The sequence below is a fragment of the Prinia subflava genome, chromosome 19 (assembly GCF_021018805.1).
Source record: "Prinia subflava isolate CZ2003 ecotype Zambia chromosome 19, Cam_Psub_1.2, whole genome shotgun sequence".
In the NCBI taxonomy this organism is placed as follows: Eukaryota; Metazoa; Chordata; class Aves; order Passeriformes; family Cisticolidae; genus Prinia; species Prinia subflava.
This window is the reverse complement of record NC_086265.1, coordinates 1586255-1599021: the sequence shown is the minus strand read 5'-3', so window position 1 is coordinate 1599021 and position 12767 is coordinate 1586255. Positions and strand designations below refer to the sequence as shown.

General features: G+C 49.8%; 1 protein-coding gene across 9 annotated transcripts; it reads right to left on the bottom strand.

Moving 5' to 3' along the window:
- Window positions 1-250: 250 nt before the first annotated feature.
- On the bottom strand, window positions 251-7201 carry BRI3BP (BRI3 binding protein). Of its 9 annotated transcripts, XM_063415635.1 has the most exons (6): window positions 6944-7201; window positions 6011-6113; window positions 2064-5369; window positions 1769-2020; window positions 1621-1727; window positions 251-1580 (listed from the first exon to the last, which is right to left on the bottom strand). In XM_063415635.1, the coding sequence occupies exons 1-3, from the start codon at window positions 7145-7147 to the stop codon at window positions 4951-4953; spliced, it is 726 nt and encodes a 241-aa protein (XP_063271705.1). In that variant the 5' UTR covers window positions 7148-7201; the 3' UTR covers window positions 251-1580; window positions 1621-1727; window positions 1769-2020; window positions 2064-4950. The 9 variants fall into 9 exon arrangements, with proteins under 9 accessions (XP_063271705.1, XP_063271703.1, XP_063271706.1 ...); XM_063415633.1 differs by having other exon boundaries at window positions 1769-5369; XM_063415636.1 differs by having other exon boundaries at window positions 251-1473; window positions 1643-1727; window positions 1769-5369.
- Window positions 7202-12767: the final 5566 nt, after the last annotated feature.

Sequence of the window (12767 nt, the reverse complement as noted above, 5' to 3'; positions counted from 1 at the left end):
AGATCGAAAGGGGCGGGGCAGAAGCGGAGGCGGGGCAGGGATTGGAAAGGGGCGTGGCAGGGATTGAAAGGGGCGGGGCGGTCCCTCGGTATCGGGACCCCCCAACTCACACCGGGACCCCCCAACTCACACCGGGACCCCCCGATCCCACCCCCGTCCCGTCCCGTCCCGTCCCGTCCCACCGCTCCCCTTCCCTTCCCTCCCCTCCTCTCCCAGCCCACCCCTCGCAGCCTCAGCAGGCACTCGCAGCTCAGTGCAAAGTCTCAGTAAACATTTATTCGAAGCTTTTGCCACAATGCCTTTAAGTTGATTGGTGAAACTGGTCTACAAATACTGAACTACGGAGTACATGGTTTGGATGGTCCGATAAAGGAATAAATAAAGGCATGTAAAGCTCTGTAAAAAATAAGTCTGGTACAGTTGTAACTACTTAACAGTATTATCAGTAGGATCTCGTATGTGTCTAGGATCAGAAGTGAACACACAGCATCTCTTCAGACCAAATCATTTTTACATAAACAATTGTACAAACTTAAACACTGTAATCGTGAAACCTGATGTACAAAACAGGATGTGAAATCACTACCATCAGTGCCAACAACAACTGCTACCACAGCAAATATAACTTCTGAATAAAAGGAAAAGATCGTTTTTTACATGTGCTGTCATCACAGGTCGATGGAATTATCCAAAAAGTTTAAAATACATGCGGATACAATAAAACCTTTAATTTTCCAACCCAGACAAAGAGAACTCATGGTCACTTAATGCCATTAGCTGCCAAATACAGATCAGTATGTGAGGCAAACCACACTTAAACACTTCTACACCACCGAAGAGCTAAGGTTGATACTGGTCTATTTTCCACACCGACGACGCAACGAGTCTTGAGAAGCAAATCACGAGGAGAGGGACGCGCTATAGCACAGCACTGAGCTACACCAGGTCTGTACACCCAAACCCGCCGGGAAGCGCCGCATTCCACAGGACACATGGGTTATCTACAGGCGTGCGGGCCCAGGGGAGCCGAACACGGGGAAATGCAGCGGTTCCGAAGGCTGGAAAACCACGGGAATTCTGCGGAGCTCCCGGGTGGCCGCAGCCCGTCCTCGGCGCTGGTGCCAGCCGCTCCCACAGTGACGGCGTCTCCAGGGCTGCAGGGAGGTCCAGGAGCGGGTCCGTCCTGCGAGGCAGCCAGGTGGGGCTGTCCCCGTGTCACCTGTGCCCCGGCAGCAGCTCCCTGCGGGGCACCATGAGCTGCTCCCCTGCTCTGGGAAGTCACGGCAAAAAGGGGAGCTAGAAGGGTGTCCAGTGCCACCCCAGTCTGGGGTGGGTGTCACCTGTTGGGGTTGTCACTGCCACCCCTGCCCCAGGCAGGTGTCACCTGCCAGGGGTGTCCAGTGCCACCCAGCCTGGGGCAGGCGTCACCGGCCAGGGCTGTCCAGTGCCACCTCAGCCTGGGGCGGGTGTCACCTGTTGGGGTTGTCACTGCCACCCCTGCCTTGGGCAGGTGTCACCTGCCAGGGTTGTGCCACCCCAGCCTGGGGTGAGTGTCACCGGCCAGGGCTGTCCAGTGCCACCTCAGCCTGGGGCGGGTGTCACCTGGCAGGGTTGTGCCACCCCTGCCTTGGGCAGGTGTCACCTGGCAGGGTTGTGCCACCCCAGCCTGGGGTGAGTGTCACCTGCCAGGGCTGTCCAGTGCCACCCCTGCCCCGGGCAGGTGTCACCTGCCGAAGGCTGTGCCACCCCAGCCTGGGGCAGGTGTCACCTGTTGGGGTTGTCAGTGCCATCCCAGCCTCCGGCAGGTGTCACCTGTTGGGGTTGTCAATGCCACCCCAGCCTGGGGCAGGTGTCACCTGCTGGGATTGCCAGTGCCACCCGAGCCTGCGGCAGGTGTCACCTGCCAGGGCTGCCCAGTGCCACCCCATCTGAGGCAGGTGTCACTTGCCGAGGGTTGTGCCACCCCTGCCCCGGGCAGGTGTCACCTGTTGGGGTTGTCAATGCCTGGGGCAGGTGTCACCTGCTGGGATTGCCAGTGCCACCCCTGCCCAGGCAGGTGTCACCTGGCAGGGCTGCCCAGTGCCACCCGTGCCCCAGGCAGGTGTCACCTGGCAGGCTGGGTTTGTCCCCAGGTGACACAGAGCCCTGCCCATCTCTGGGATGCTCTGTGGGATACAACAGCAGTGCAGCCACTGGCACGGGTCTCTAAAAAACAGCAAAAACCGCCATGGGTAAACTAGATGGCCCAGTATGGAAAATACTTGTAAAAGGTATTTACAAAAGTTGAAAGAGGTTAAATACAATACCACATTCATGTCCCCAAAAGCGCTTTCACTACAGTGCATGTTTAAAAATACAGAGCATTTTTAAAGTATATATTTATATATATATATATTGAAGATTAGATTGTGCTTTAAAAAAATCATTACTTCTGAATTTGACTAATGTGAAAACTGAGTGCTGGGAAAAATACTGATTAAAAATACCCAATTTTATATATACTGCTTTTCACATAATATTTTGCTATACATGGGATGCAAGTAAATATAAAAATACCATTTTTCAAGCAACAGGGTGATCAAAATGAAGAGTATTAATATAGGAGGGCTGATTTTACAAAACAAAGATAAATTATTAGAGCGAGACAGGGAGAAACTATAATCCAAATTAATTTTTATATAATACTTTTAAAGAAATCTTTATCATAGACACCTCTTAATATATAAATGATCCAGTATTTTTAACTTCAACGTTAAATATGGATTACACAAAATACAATCTATGCAAACTGACCCATGCACGTTGTCCTAGCAAGGCGATGGAGCCGCTGACATGAGCGAGGTTTGCAGACTTTGGTCCTCAGGTCTCAAATTTGACAAAACACATCAAGACCTGACAAGCTTTACTTGTCAATTCCTAATTTCCAGGTCGGTGTTTTAGCCCAGTCCTCTGTGCTCAACTGTATGGAGAACTGAGTTCACAGGGAAGACTCTGTAATACTATGGAAAATGAGCTGGAAAAAGGAATTTACTATAAATTACATTTTCAGCTTGACAAAGTGGACTATTTCTTGCCATAGTCCCTATCCGTTCACAGGAAAGATTTTAAGTTGAGATAATCAGTTATTTAACAACTCTAAACCATGTACTTGTTAATAAATGGGGAGCAGGGGGATTTACAGGTGACATAAAAAATCAAAATGCATTCCAACCGTGCCAAGTGCATATGAACTTCAACCATGTTGAACCGAAGTGATCACCAGGAGTCAAGGCCATTAACATGGATTTAAAAATAACCTCCGTGGAAATGTCACACACAGACCCAAAGAGGTTAGGCAAGTAACACACACATTTCAAGAAGAACATCAGACTTCAGCATAAAGAGAAAAAGAAAACCGCCCCACAGTTACATTCAGTTAAGCATCACATCCAACAAAAGCTTTGCCCAGTGGAAGAACAAGCTGTGGCCAGCCTGTCCCAGCAGAGCTGGCGCTGGCAGGCTCACCTGGGGAACCTCCTCCTCCTCCTCGTTCCCCTGCTTTGCAGCCAGGCCCCATCACAGACCAATTTTTGTTGCGCTTTTTGATGCAGTTGTTTGGACCCTATGGAATATGGAGAGCTTCAGCTGTGCTCCATCCTACCCCTCGTGGTATCAGGACTGTGCTCATCGCTAGGGGTAGGTGCTTCCCCTCCCTCCACACTTCTGTGTCCTTGGATGCTGCTGTTTCCAGGTGAAACCACATTCCACACTTCCTTCCCTGAGGTTACCTCTGCTTCAGTGCGTTTCAGTAAACCAGCACAGCCAGTGATACCCTACCGAGCTCGTTAGTTCTAAGAAATACAGAAATCCTGCAAAATAAAATTGCTTCAAAGCTCCACTGCTCTGAAAGAGAACCGTTTCCTACGCCCTCCTCTAAAGGTGACTCGCTTTGCCCAAAACCTAATGAGGACACAGACTTCAAGCAAAAAGCTCCTATAAAACTATTATCATTTTAGAAAAAAATCCAGATCTTCCTGAAGATAATTTATTGCCGCTTATTGGTCCTGAGAAAGCTTTAAGCAACAATACATTTGCACGTGTTTTAACTGCTGCCTTTTCTGAGAAACTACGTGGGTCCTGAGATTAAAAATCATGTTTTAGTCTACGCACTTAAGCTTGGAAAATGCTTCATTGTGCAGATCGAATGTGAATTACAATTTGTCACACTACATCTTCCTTCTCTGCCAATTTATTAAACCAGATTTCCTGCCAGACACTAACAAATTAAAGTTCTCGGGATGAAATGCAATGATAAAATGCCACACATGCTCTTCCTCACACTGGACTGGCCTTTAAGGACTTTCAGATCTTTCTTCTCCCTCATTCCCCACCTCCTGTTAAAAGCTATGGTGTGAATTTTTTGGCCTGGATACCAGAAAATTCCTCATCTGATACTCTATGAAAGGCAACTTCAAGGCAATGAAATAAGCCAACAAAAACACAAAAACATTCACAACTCTGAAGAAAAAATATGGACCCACAGCAGTTACTTCTCAATGGAAGTGCTTGATAGCTTGAGATTTTTTTTTTCTTTTTAACTGTTAAAGTGTCAAATTTGCATATGTTTAACTCAATTTCAATATCTGAAAGACTACTCAATTTGCTTTTATAAAAACTTTACAAAAGATGTTTTTAAATGCTTGTAAAAGTAAGCGTTTATCTACTGAGAAAATTCTAGTACTGGATAAAACTCTGAATATACAGCTGAATTTTGTAAATGTTTTTTTTTTTTTCTTTCTCCTAGAAGTCTAACGGCTGAGTGTTTAACCTAGATAAATTAGTCTTAGACACGATGAAAAGTTATAACTCTGCACACTTTTTACCATGTGATGTTTTGTTGCTTCATAACTTGGGATGAGACAGTGCTTAGGAACCCTCCGGAGCTGGTGTAGGTGGCGGGCAGGGGCCGGCTCACTGCTCGCTGCCCCTGTCCAGGTTCTCGATCACCCTGGAAAGGCGGATGTTCAGCAGTCTGATCTGGCTATCCAGGTGATCCATCTTCTCCTCCAGGCTGCTGTTGCTGTTCCTTCTCCAGTAAAACCCAACGGGCCCCGTCATGAAGTAGACGGCCACGACGAAGCAGAGCGGCAGCACGGCGTGCTCGGGGTCGCCCTCGTACTTCTGCAGGATGTACACGCAGGACAGCGTGAACAGGGCCACCCTGGCGATCCAGAAGAAGCGGCCGAACAGCATGTGCAGGAGATAGAAGAAGAATCCCAGGAAGAGAGATAAAAGCCAGTAGGCCAGTAAAATGGCACCGATCAGCAGGAGGGCGCGGGTCGGGTTGTTGGCAATGGCTGCTGGGCTGAAATAATGAGTCAGGTTGGAGGCTGGAAAACAAAGGAAAATGGACACGGTGTTAATGAGCGTGGGCTGAAGGTGCCACGGGGAAAAAACACCAGCACAGCTCCAAAGGGTCAAATCCCCACAGACCTGGGGCCACGGCCCTGTTTTCTAAAGGAAGGGCTAAAGCTGGTTCACCTCTTTCGGGATGAACCTTCTTCAAATCACTGCCTCAGCTCCAACCATTCAGCTTTCCTTCCAGGAAAGGTGCTAAAGGCTCTTTAAAGACAAACCCCTCTAGAGCCTGAGGTCAAAATTCATACTGGGGCTACAGATCCTGCTTTGTAAAAGCTACATCCTAAAGGCTCTCAACTGCATCTTCCCTTTCTCTAGTCCTCATTGATTTCCCTGTTCCTGGCTGTGTGAATCCATTTAACGATGACACCGAGGAACCAACCAAGACTTGTAATTCATTCTATACACATCCTGAAGATACACATACAGAAATGGAATGGTGGGGTTCAGTGATCTTGTTTGAAGATACTAATAGGAAAATCAAAGCCATGTGAAGCAGAGACACCACTGATGGATGTTTAAGCAGCATGATAAAATGTAACTGTTTTCCCATTTGCTTGTAAACACTGATACAGGCTGAGACAGTTCAAGGGTGAGCAGGCATCACACTTACCATCAATTCCAAGAACATCTAACAAATCAGTCCATATTCTCCAGAATGTGTCCATTAATACATCCACCCCATTCACAAACCTCTCTGTCAACCTTGAGAAAAACTGAGAAATAAAATTGAAAATTAAAAAAATCCTCAAATCCTAAAGTAGCACTTCGAGACTTATTCGTCATGAGTAGAATTATAACTCATTAAGCAAGAATTGCAGATTATTTTGTAGTCCCTACGGGAAAAATTGTAAATCGGAAATTTTTCTCAACTCTGTGAATCATGAATTTATGCATTGCAATTATCGTTATTGAAGGTATTTTGGCACGTATATGTTGGCAGGATTTAAAAATCCACTTTATTGGCTTTACTATCGTTTTGAAGTTTAGAGAAAATACGATTATGAAAAACTGGTAAGGCAAACCAAAGATTTACTTTTATCAAGCAACTGAGAGATGTCCCCGGCATCACACGCAAATGTCTCAGGTGTACTCAGAGGTCAATTCCACAGAATTTATTATTCCTTCCGACTGCCCGAGGAAAGCAGGAACAGAGGAATGCACAGCTCCCGCACGCCTGCCTTCCTGCAAGTTCCGATGGGCTACAAGCACAGGATGCTCTGCTGGTGCAGACACACCGGATTTCAGCCGGACGGCTCCAGCGGCCGTGTCCCCCGCCAAAACCACCTTTATTTAAGCATTTAGCCGCTATTTCTCGCAGCTCGCTGCAAGCCTGGCCTCCCGTTCCTCTCCCCAAAGCCGCGCTCCGGCCGCTCCGCCGCCTCGTACCGAGGCCACGGCCGGTCCAGCATCGGGGGCGATGCGGGCGATGGGGCCCAAGAGCCGCCCGTTCACCGTCGGAGCACCGAGGCGGAGGGAGAAGGAAGCGAAGGAAGCGGAGAGGAGGAGGAGGAGGAAGGGGGGGCAGCAGCAACTGGCGCCTCACCTTCTGCAGGGCCCGCACGTTGTCCTCTCCGAAGAGGCCGCTGACGCCCTGGTAGAGGCCGCTGGCGGCGCGGCGGAGGCTGTTCTGGCGGTCGGCGCCGCGGCTCCGCGCCGCCCTCACGCCGGGCCCCGCCGCGCCGAGCAGCAGCAGCAGCAGCAGCAGCACCAGCCGCCCCCGGAGCCGCACCGGCCGTGCCGCCGCCATGGCCGCCCCGCCGCGCCCGCCGCAGCGCCGCCCGCCGGCCGCGCAACGCGGCACCGCCCGCTCGGGCGGGGCTCCGCGCCCGGCGTGAGGGAGGCACGGGAAAAGCGCCGGGAGAGGGAAAGGCCGGGCTGAGGGAGCGGCCCGGACAGCGGCCACAGACGAGCTTGGCCCCTCTGCTCCGCCCTGGAGAGGCCGCAGGGCTGTGCAAAGCTCCGGGAGTTGAGTGCCAGGGAGATAAGGAGGTGCTGGACAGCGGCCAGAGGAGGCCACAAAGATGATTTGGGGTTTGGAGCATCTCTCACGAGGAGAGACTGCGGGAGCTGATTTTGTACTCCGTGTTCTTGACCTCAGGCTCTAGAGGGGTTTGTCTTTAAAGAGCCTTTAGCACCTTTCCTGGAAGGAATTCAGTGGAATGGTTAGAGCTGAGGCAGTGATTTGAAGAAGGTTCATCCCGAAAGAGGTGAACCAGCTTTAGCCCTTCCTTTAGAAAACAGGGCCGTGGCCCCAGGTCTGTGGGGATTTGACCCTTTGGAGCTGTGCTGGTGTTTTTTCCCCGTGGCACCTTCAGCCCACGCTCATTAACACCGTGTCCATTTTCCTTTATTTTCCAGCCTCCAACCTGACTCATTATTTCAGCCCAGCAGCCATTGCCAACCGTGTGGCTCAGCCTAAGCCTGGTAGCGGAGTAGATATTTAGAATATAGACATCTCTGCTATGGCCTTTTTCCCAGTTTTAGTCTGGCCAAAGCATTTATTTTCACATTTAGCAGAACGCCCTAGACCTTTCAGCATTGTTTTCTGTTTGGCCCTGGAAGGGTTGGGCTCACATCCAGGAAGGTACTTAGGATTCAATTTCAACAGCATATAGATGCTTTATATACTTATAAAAGGGCACTTTCTTTTAAGATTTGCTGATATGTTGATACCTGTGTATAATCTTAAGCCTCATCCTCTTCCAGAACAGGTTGGTAACTGATGACAGGTTTTTTTGAGGTATTTTTGGCAGATATTATGACAGGTGTATGACAGGTATTTTTGAGGTTCTTCTGAGGTTTTTGGTTATCTGCCCTCAATTCCACGTTGTGCTTCTACTCTGAGCACACACTAAATGTCAGCTTCTGGGGCATTTCTTGCATGTAAAGAGCCTCATGGTACAAAAATCTTGATGATAATGAACTGTCATGAGTGTTTTTTGTGTGCCTGGTATAATTCTCTGATTTGCTTCCATCTGGCATGGCCTTCTCTGTGTCCCCTTGCACTGCTTATGGTCCAAAGGGTCTCCTTTGTGCAAATTTGGGAACGTTCCTGTTTCTCTCTGTGAGCTTCCGTGGTGGAATCCCCTCAAAATCCCTTTTCCAAAGTGCCTGTTGTCTCTTCCCATCTGTTCTTCACAGAATTCCATGGCTTGTTGTAGTGGCTGCCCTCAAAGGACTGCACTCAGGGCTGTCTGGGAATAATCTGGGAAACTTTCCTGAAATTTAATTGATGTCCTGACCTCTCTCAATGAGCCTATTTCAGGTACGTTCCTCTCTCCAAATGCCCAGTTCTTATGAAATTGCGTGGTATTTCACCCTCCCCGTTTAAATAAACGAAATTGAGTCTGCTCAAAGAATACGTTGCATCATGGCATGAAACACAGATCTCAGCCACACTGAACTTCTTAATGAGCAGAGCTGGGAGGTTTCTAGAAAGGTCTTCTGCTGAGGATCTCACTGTACAGAGAGGCATGAATGTGCTTCTCTATTTCCTCAGTAAAATAGCTGAGTAAGTTGTCTTAGAGATACGTATTTAACAATGATTTGACCAGTGTTTAGAAAAAATTGGGGGCTTCTAGGTGTCTGAATTTTAGCAGATCGCAGGGTTCTCTCTTTTAAAATCATCATTATGCTCAAAAAAGTGGCATGGCCTTAAAGAAAGCCAGCTGGTGTTACTGTGGGCCAGTTCTTAACCTCACTGACCTTTATATTTCTGTCTTTACTTCATCTCACACCCTCAACCTGTCATAGCTGATCTATGGCCATTTGTCATTTTAAGCCTTTTTTCCTTGATGTCCTCCCCATGAGATTTTTCTAGCAATGTGAGACTGTTTTTTTCTTCTTTTTCCCTTTTCATTTTCCTTTTCCTTTTATTCCTTTTTCCCTTTCTGCAAACGCCTTTCATTTTATCCTAGTCCTGACACCGTATAGAGGTTGCAGAGATCATGGACATCAAACAAGCCAGAAGTTTCTTATTCTTATCCAGACTCATTAACCAGCTGGCTGATGCTCTCAATATAGGATTGTTTTAAAAAATCTTTCCAAAATCTTTAGATTTCCTAATCCAGTTGTTGGTTCAATGGATCATGGTCAGGCCTCAGCGTATTGCAGAGATCGCCCTGAGGTATTATTACAAAACTTTTATCTCATAGATCCAGGCATTTCATCACTCGATTTAGTCTTACAGGTGACTCCAGGTTACCTCAGAGCCCACAACAGGGCAGTGCCATCAGCAGCATTATTGCTGCTCAGCAGCTCTGAAGCATCTTTTGAATAGCCCCTAATCTAATCTGAGGCAGAAAACATGATTTCATTTCTGCTCTATTATCACTATTAGAAGGCATAAGGCAAGGCTTAAAAAGATTTGAAAATGGACAATTCCAGTTAATCTTATTCAGGCTATTTTCCTCTGGCTATCCTAATCTAGTCTCCAAACTAATCGCAATAGTCACTGCAGTCCTCTTAATGCCCATTTTCTCATTAAAGGTTTGTTTCATTTTCCTTCTTTTACTTCCCAGTTTTCCAAAGTTACTTTTGAAAGAGGGAAAAACTGGTTTGGGTAAGGGAAAACTGGAATGAAGGCAGGGAACATGTATGTATAAACCCCTTCTTAAATAAGGACACAATAGTAAAACTGCTGCTAATGAGAAACTGCTTTCCTAAAAGCTATCAGCAAATCCATCATACCCCTTCCTCCCTGAGCTGTAACTGGGTCAGTCCTTTCTAAATTACACATTTTTTCAGCTCAGTGAGAGGATTTTTGGGTCCCTTCTCAGGTGATTTAACTGCTCATTTTCTTTTTAGGATTACAGATTACTTTGGGTGGAAGAAAGCAGCAGTTTTGGTGCTGCTTTCAAGGAGGAAACACTTCGCAGAGAGGGTTTTTTAGACATTGGAATGGGCTGCTCAGGAAGGTGGTGGAATGACCAGCCCTGGAGGTGTTTAAGGAAAGGTTGCATGAGACGCTCAGTGCCATGCTGTGGTTGACAGGGTGGTATTGAGTCATAGGTTGGAATCGATGACCTCAGACGTCTTTTCCAGCCGAACTGGTTCAGTGATTCTGTGCTTTTTTATTCTAAAAGGGGCAATTTCGGCATGGCCTCAGCGCTGAGGGGAGCCACACCGGGACCCCCGCCCGTCCCGAGCGCCATGAGAGCGCCCCTCTGATTGGGCACACCTCCCCCTGCTCCGGCCGCTCATTGGTCGGCAGGCACAGGGGGCTTGAGAAACCTCTGCGCCGATTGGTCCCTGCTGGCGCCGGCTCTTCCCCCGTCGGGCCGGCCGCGAGGAGAGCGGGCTCTGGGCTGATGTGGGGCCAGGCGCGCCGCAGCCAATCAGGCGCGGCGGCGTCAGGGGCGCCGTGCGCCGCGCGGGATCCGTCCGCAGCGCGGGCCCGCCCGGCCCTGAGGGGCGCGGCGGCGGCGGCGGCGGGCGGGGCGCGGGGTCACGGCGTGGCTGCGGCCGGGAGAGGCTGCTGCGAGCGCCGGGGACAGCCTGCCACCCCAGAGCAGAGCCCTCCGTGCGTGTCAAACCTTTCCTTAAACACCGCCAGGGACGGTCATCCCACCACCTCCCTGGGGAGTACAGCCCAGTATCTCATTACTCCTTCTGGAGAGAAATTCTTAATGTCCAACCTGAACCTTTTTCCTGGCGCGGTTTAAAGCTTTGTCACCATGTCCTATCACTTGTTCCCGGCTGTCCCTCCTGTCAGGGAGTTGAGCAGGGCCAGAACCCCCCGAGCCTCCTTTTCTCCAGGCTGAGCCCCTCTCCCAGCTCTGTTCCTGTCTCTGGACTGCCTCCAGCACCTCAATGTCCCTCCCAGGCTGAGAGGCCCAGAACGGGCACAGGACTCGTGGTGTGGCCTCATCCTCCTGAGCTGAGACCCCCTTGGGACACGGGGTCTGTAAAAATGAGAAATTGCTCATTTTTGACTGGAGCTTTGCTTACAGTCCTGGCAAGGAGCGCCGCAACCACTCATGGCATCGAGCAGGTGGATTTGCTCAGGTGTAATTCTCCTGTCCCACACGTGTCCCAAAGCTCACCCCAGGGCAGGGCAGGCTGTTCATCACCGGGGGTAAATGGTGTGGAGGGGCTGCTGGGGGGTCTGAGGTCTGTGCTGGTGTGGGAGGCAAAACCCTCCTGCCCCTTTTGGGTTGTGAAGGTGTTTATGACACCAAGAAAGCATTACTGTGTGGGTACATCCACTGGAACACGGCTGGGGGCAACCAATGTAAGATTGGAGAAGATGGAAGATTGCAGAAGATGGATTCTCCAGGCAGTTTCCCCACCACAGGCTGCGGATCCCAAACCCACTGAACCCTCCAGGACCTGGACAGTGGCGCTCCCGTCCTGCCTTCTCCCTTATCTCTGTGCCTGGCAGGTGTCCGGCCGTGGATTTCACAGCTCCGCTGACCTCCGGGCGCTGCCAAGGCGAGGGAGGCACGCGGGGTGATAGTGTGTTCCCATTCCACTGCTGCCTCCCCGAGTCCCTTCGGCTCTGGGGGAATTGTTTAAAAACATGCCAGATTTAAGGTCTGTCTCAAGGCAGATAAGGATTGTGGATTGTTTAAATCGCATTTCCATGGCCTTCAAATTTAATAAAGGAGTTGTATTCTGGCAGCACAGAAATCTAAATGGCACATAGAACAAGTATACAATCTATCACACATATTTTGCTTTCATATACAGTATGCCTGCATAATTTCCCATCAAATTCCCATTTTTGAGGTTTCTTTGAAATAGAAACAAAACCATGACCTTGAAAATAAGCAGCACAGATACACCGTGAAACGGTTGAGGTTCTAAATGACCCTTAAAGATCACAGGCCAGCAGTGAATTGGACGTTATTATGTGCTTTATTACCACCAATTCCCGGCTGAAATCGGTTATTGCAACATCTCGATGGTCACTAGCAGAGCCCACATTTAGAAAGCAGGGCAGCAATAATAAATTTTAATCCGAGGTGCAAGCTGTGTAGGCTGGGAGCGTTACACAAGCACGACTGGGATGGCAAGGCTACGGACAAACGCGTTTCTTGCCTCATTTTTGGGTCAAAGACACCTGTTGGTACTTCTTCAGACCTCCTTGTGGGGTGAAAAAAATTAAACCAACAGCGCGGCGGTGATTTTGCGGAGATCCGGTGAGAAGCGCGAAGCGATGGTTCCTCCCGCTGCCGACGCGGCGTCTGGTGACCTTCCGAGGTGACAGGGACCGGCTGTGCGGCGCTGCCCCATCCCTCCCTCCCCGGGGCCGCTGACCCCGCGACCCCCGGGCCGCCGCCGCCCCTCCCCGCCCATGTCCCCGTGTCCCCACCGCCCCCTCGGCGGGCGGGGCGGGGCGGCCCCGCACTTTTCTCCGCGGCGGA

Bases quoted from the DNA above. Each gene is read 5' to 3' on its own strand.
- BRI3BP (XM_063415633.1), bottom strand. From the start codon at position 7,147: ATGGCGGCGGCACGGCCGGTGCGGCTCCGGGGGCGGCTGGTGCTGCTG. The intron at 6,114-6,943 runs GTGAGGCGCCAG...TTTATTTCTCAG, and splicing joins ACGTGCGGGCCCTGCAGAAG to TTTTTCTCAAGGTTGACAGA. The intron at 5,370-6,010 runs GTAAGTGTGATG...TTTGTTTTCCAG, and splicing joins AGATGTTCTTGGAATTGATG to CCTCCAACCTGACTCATTAT.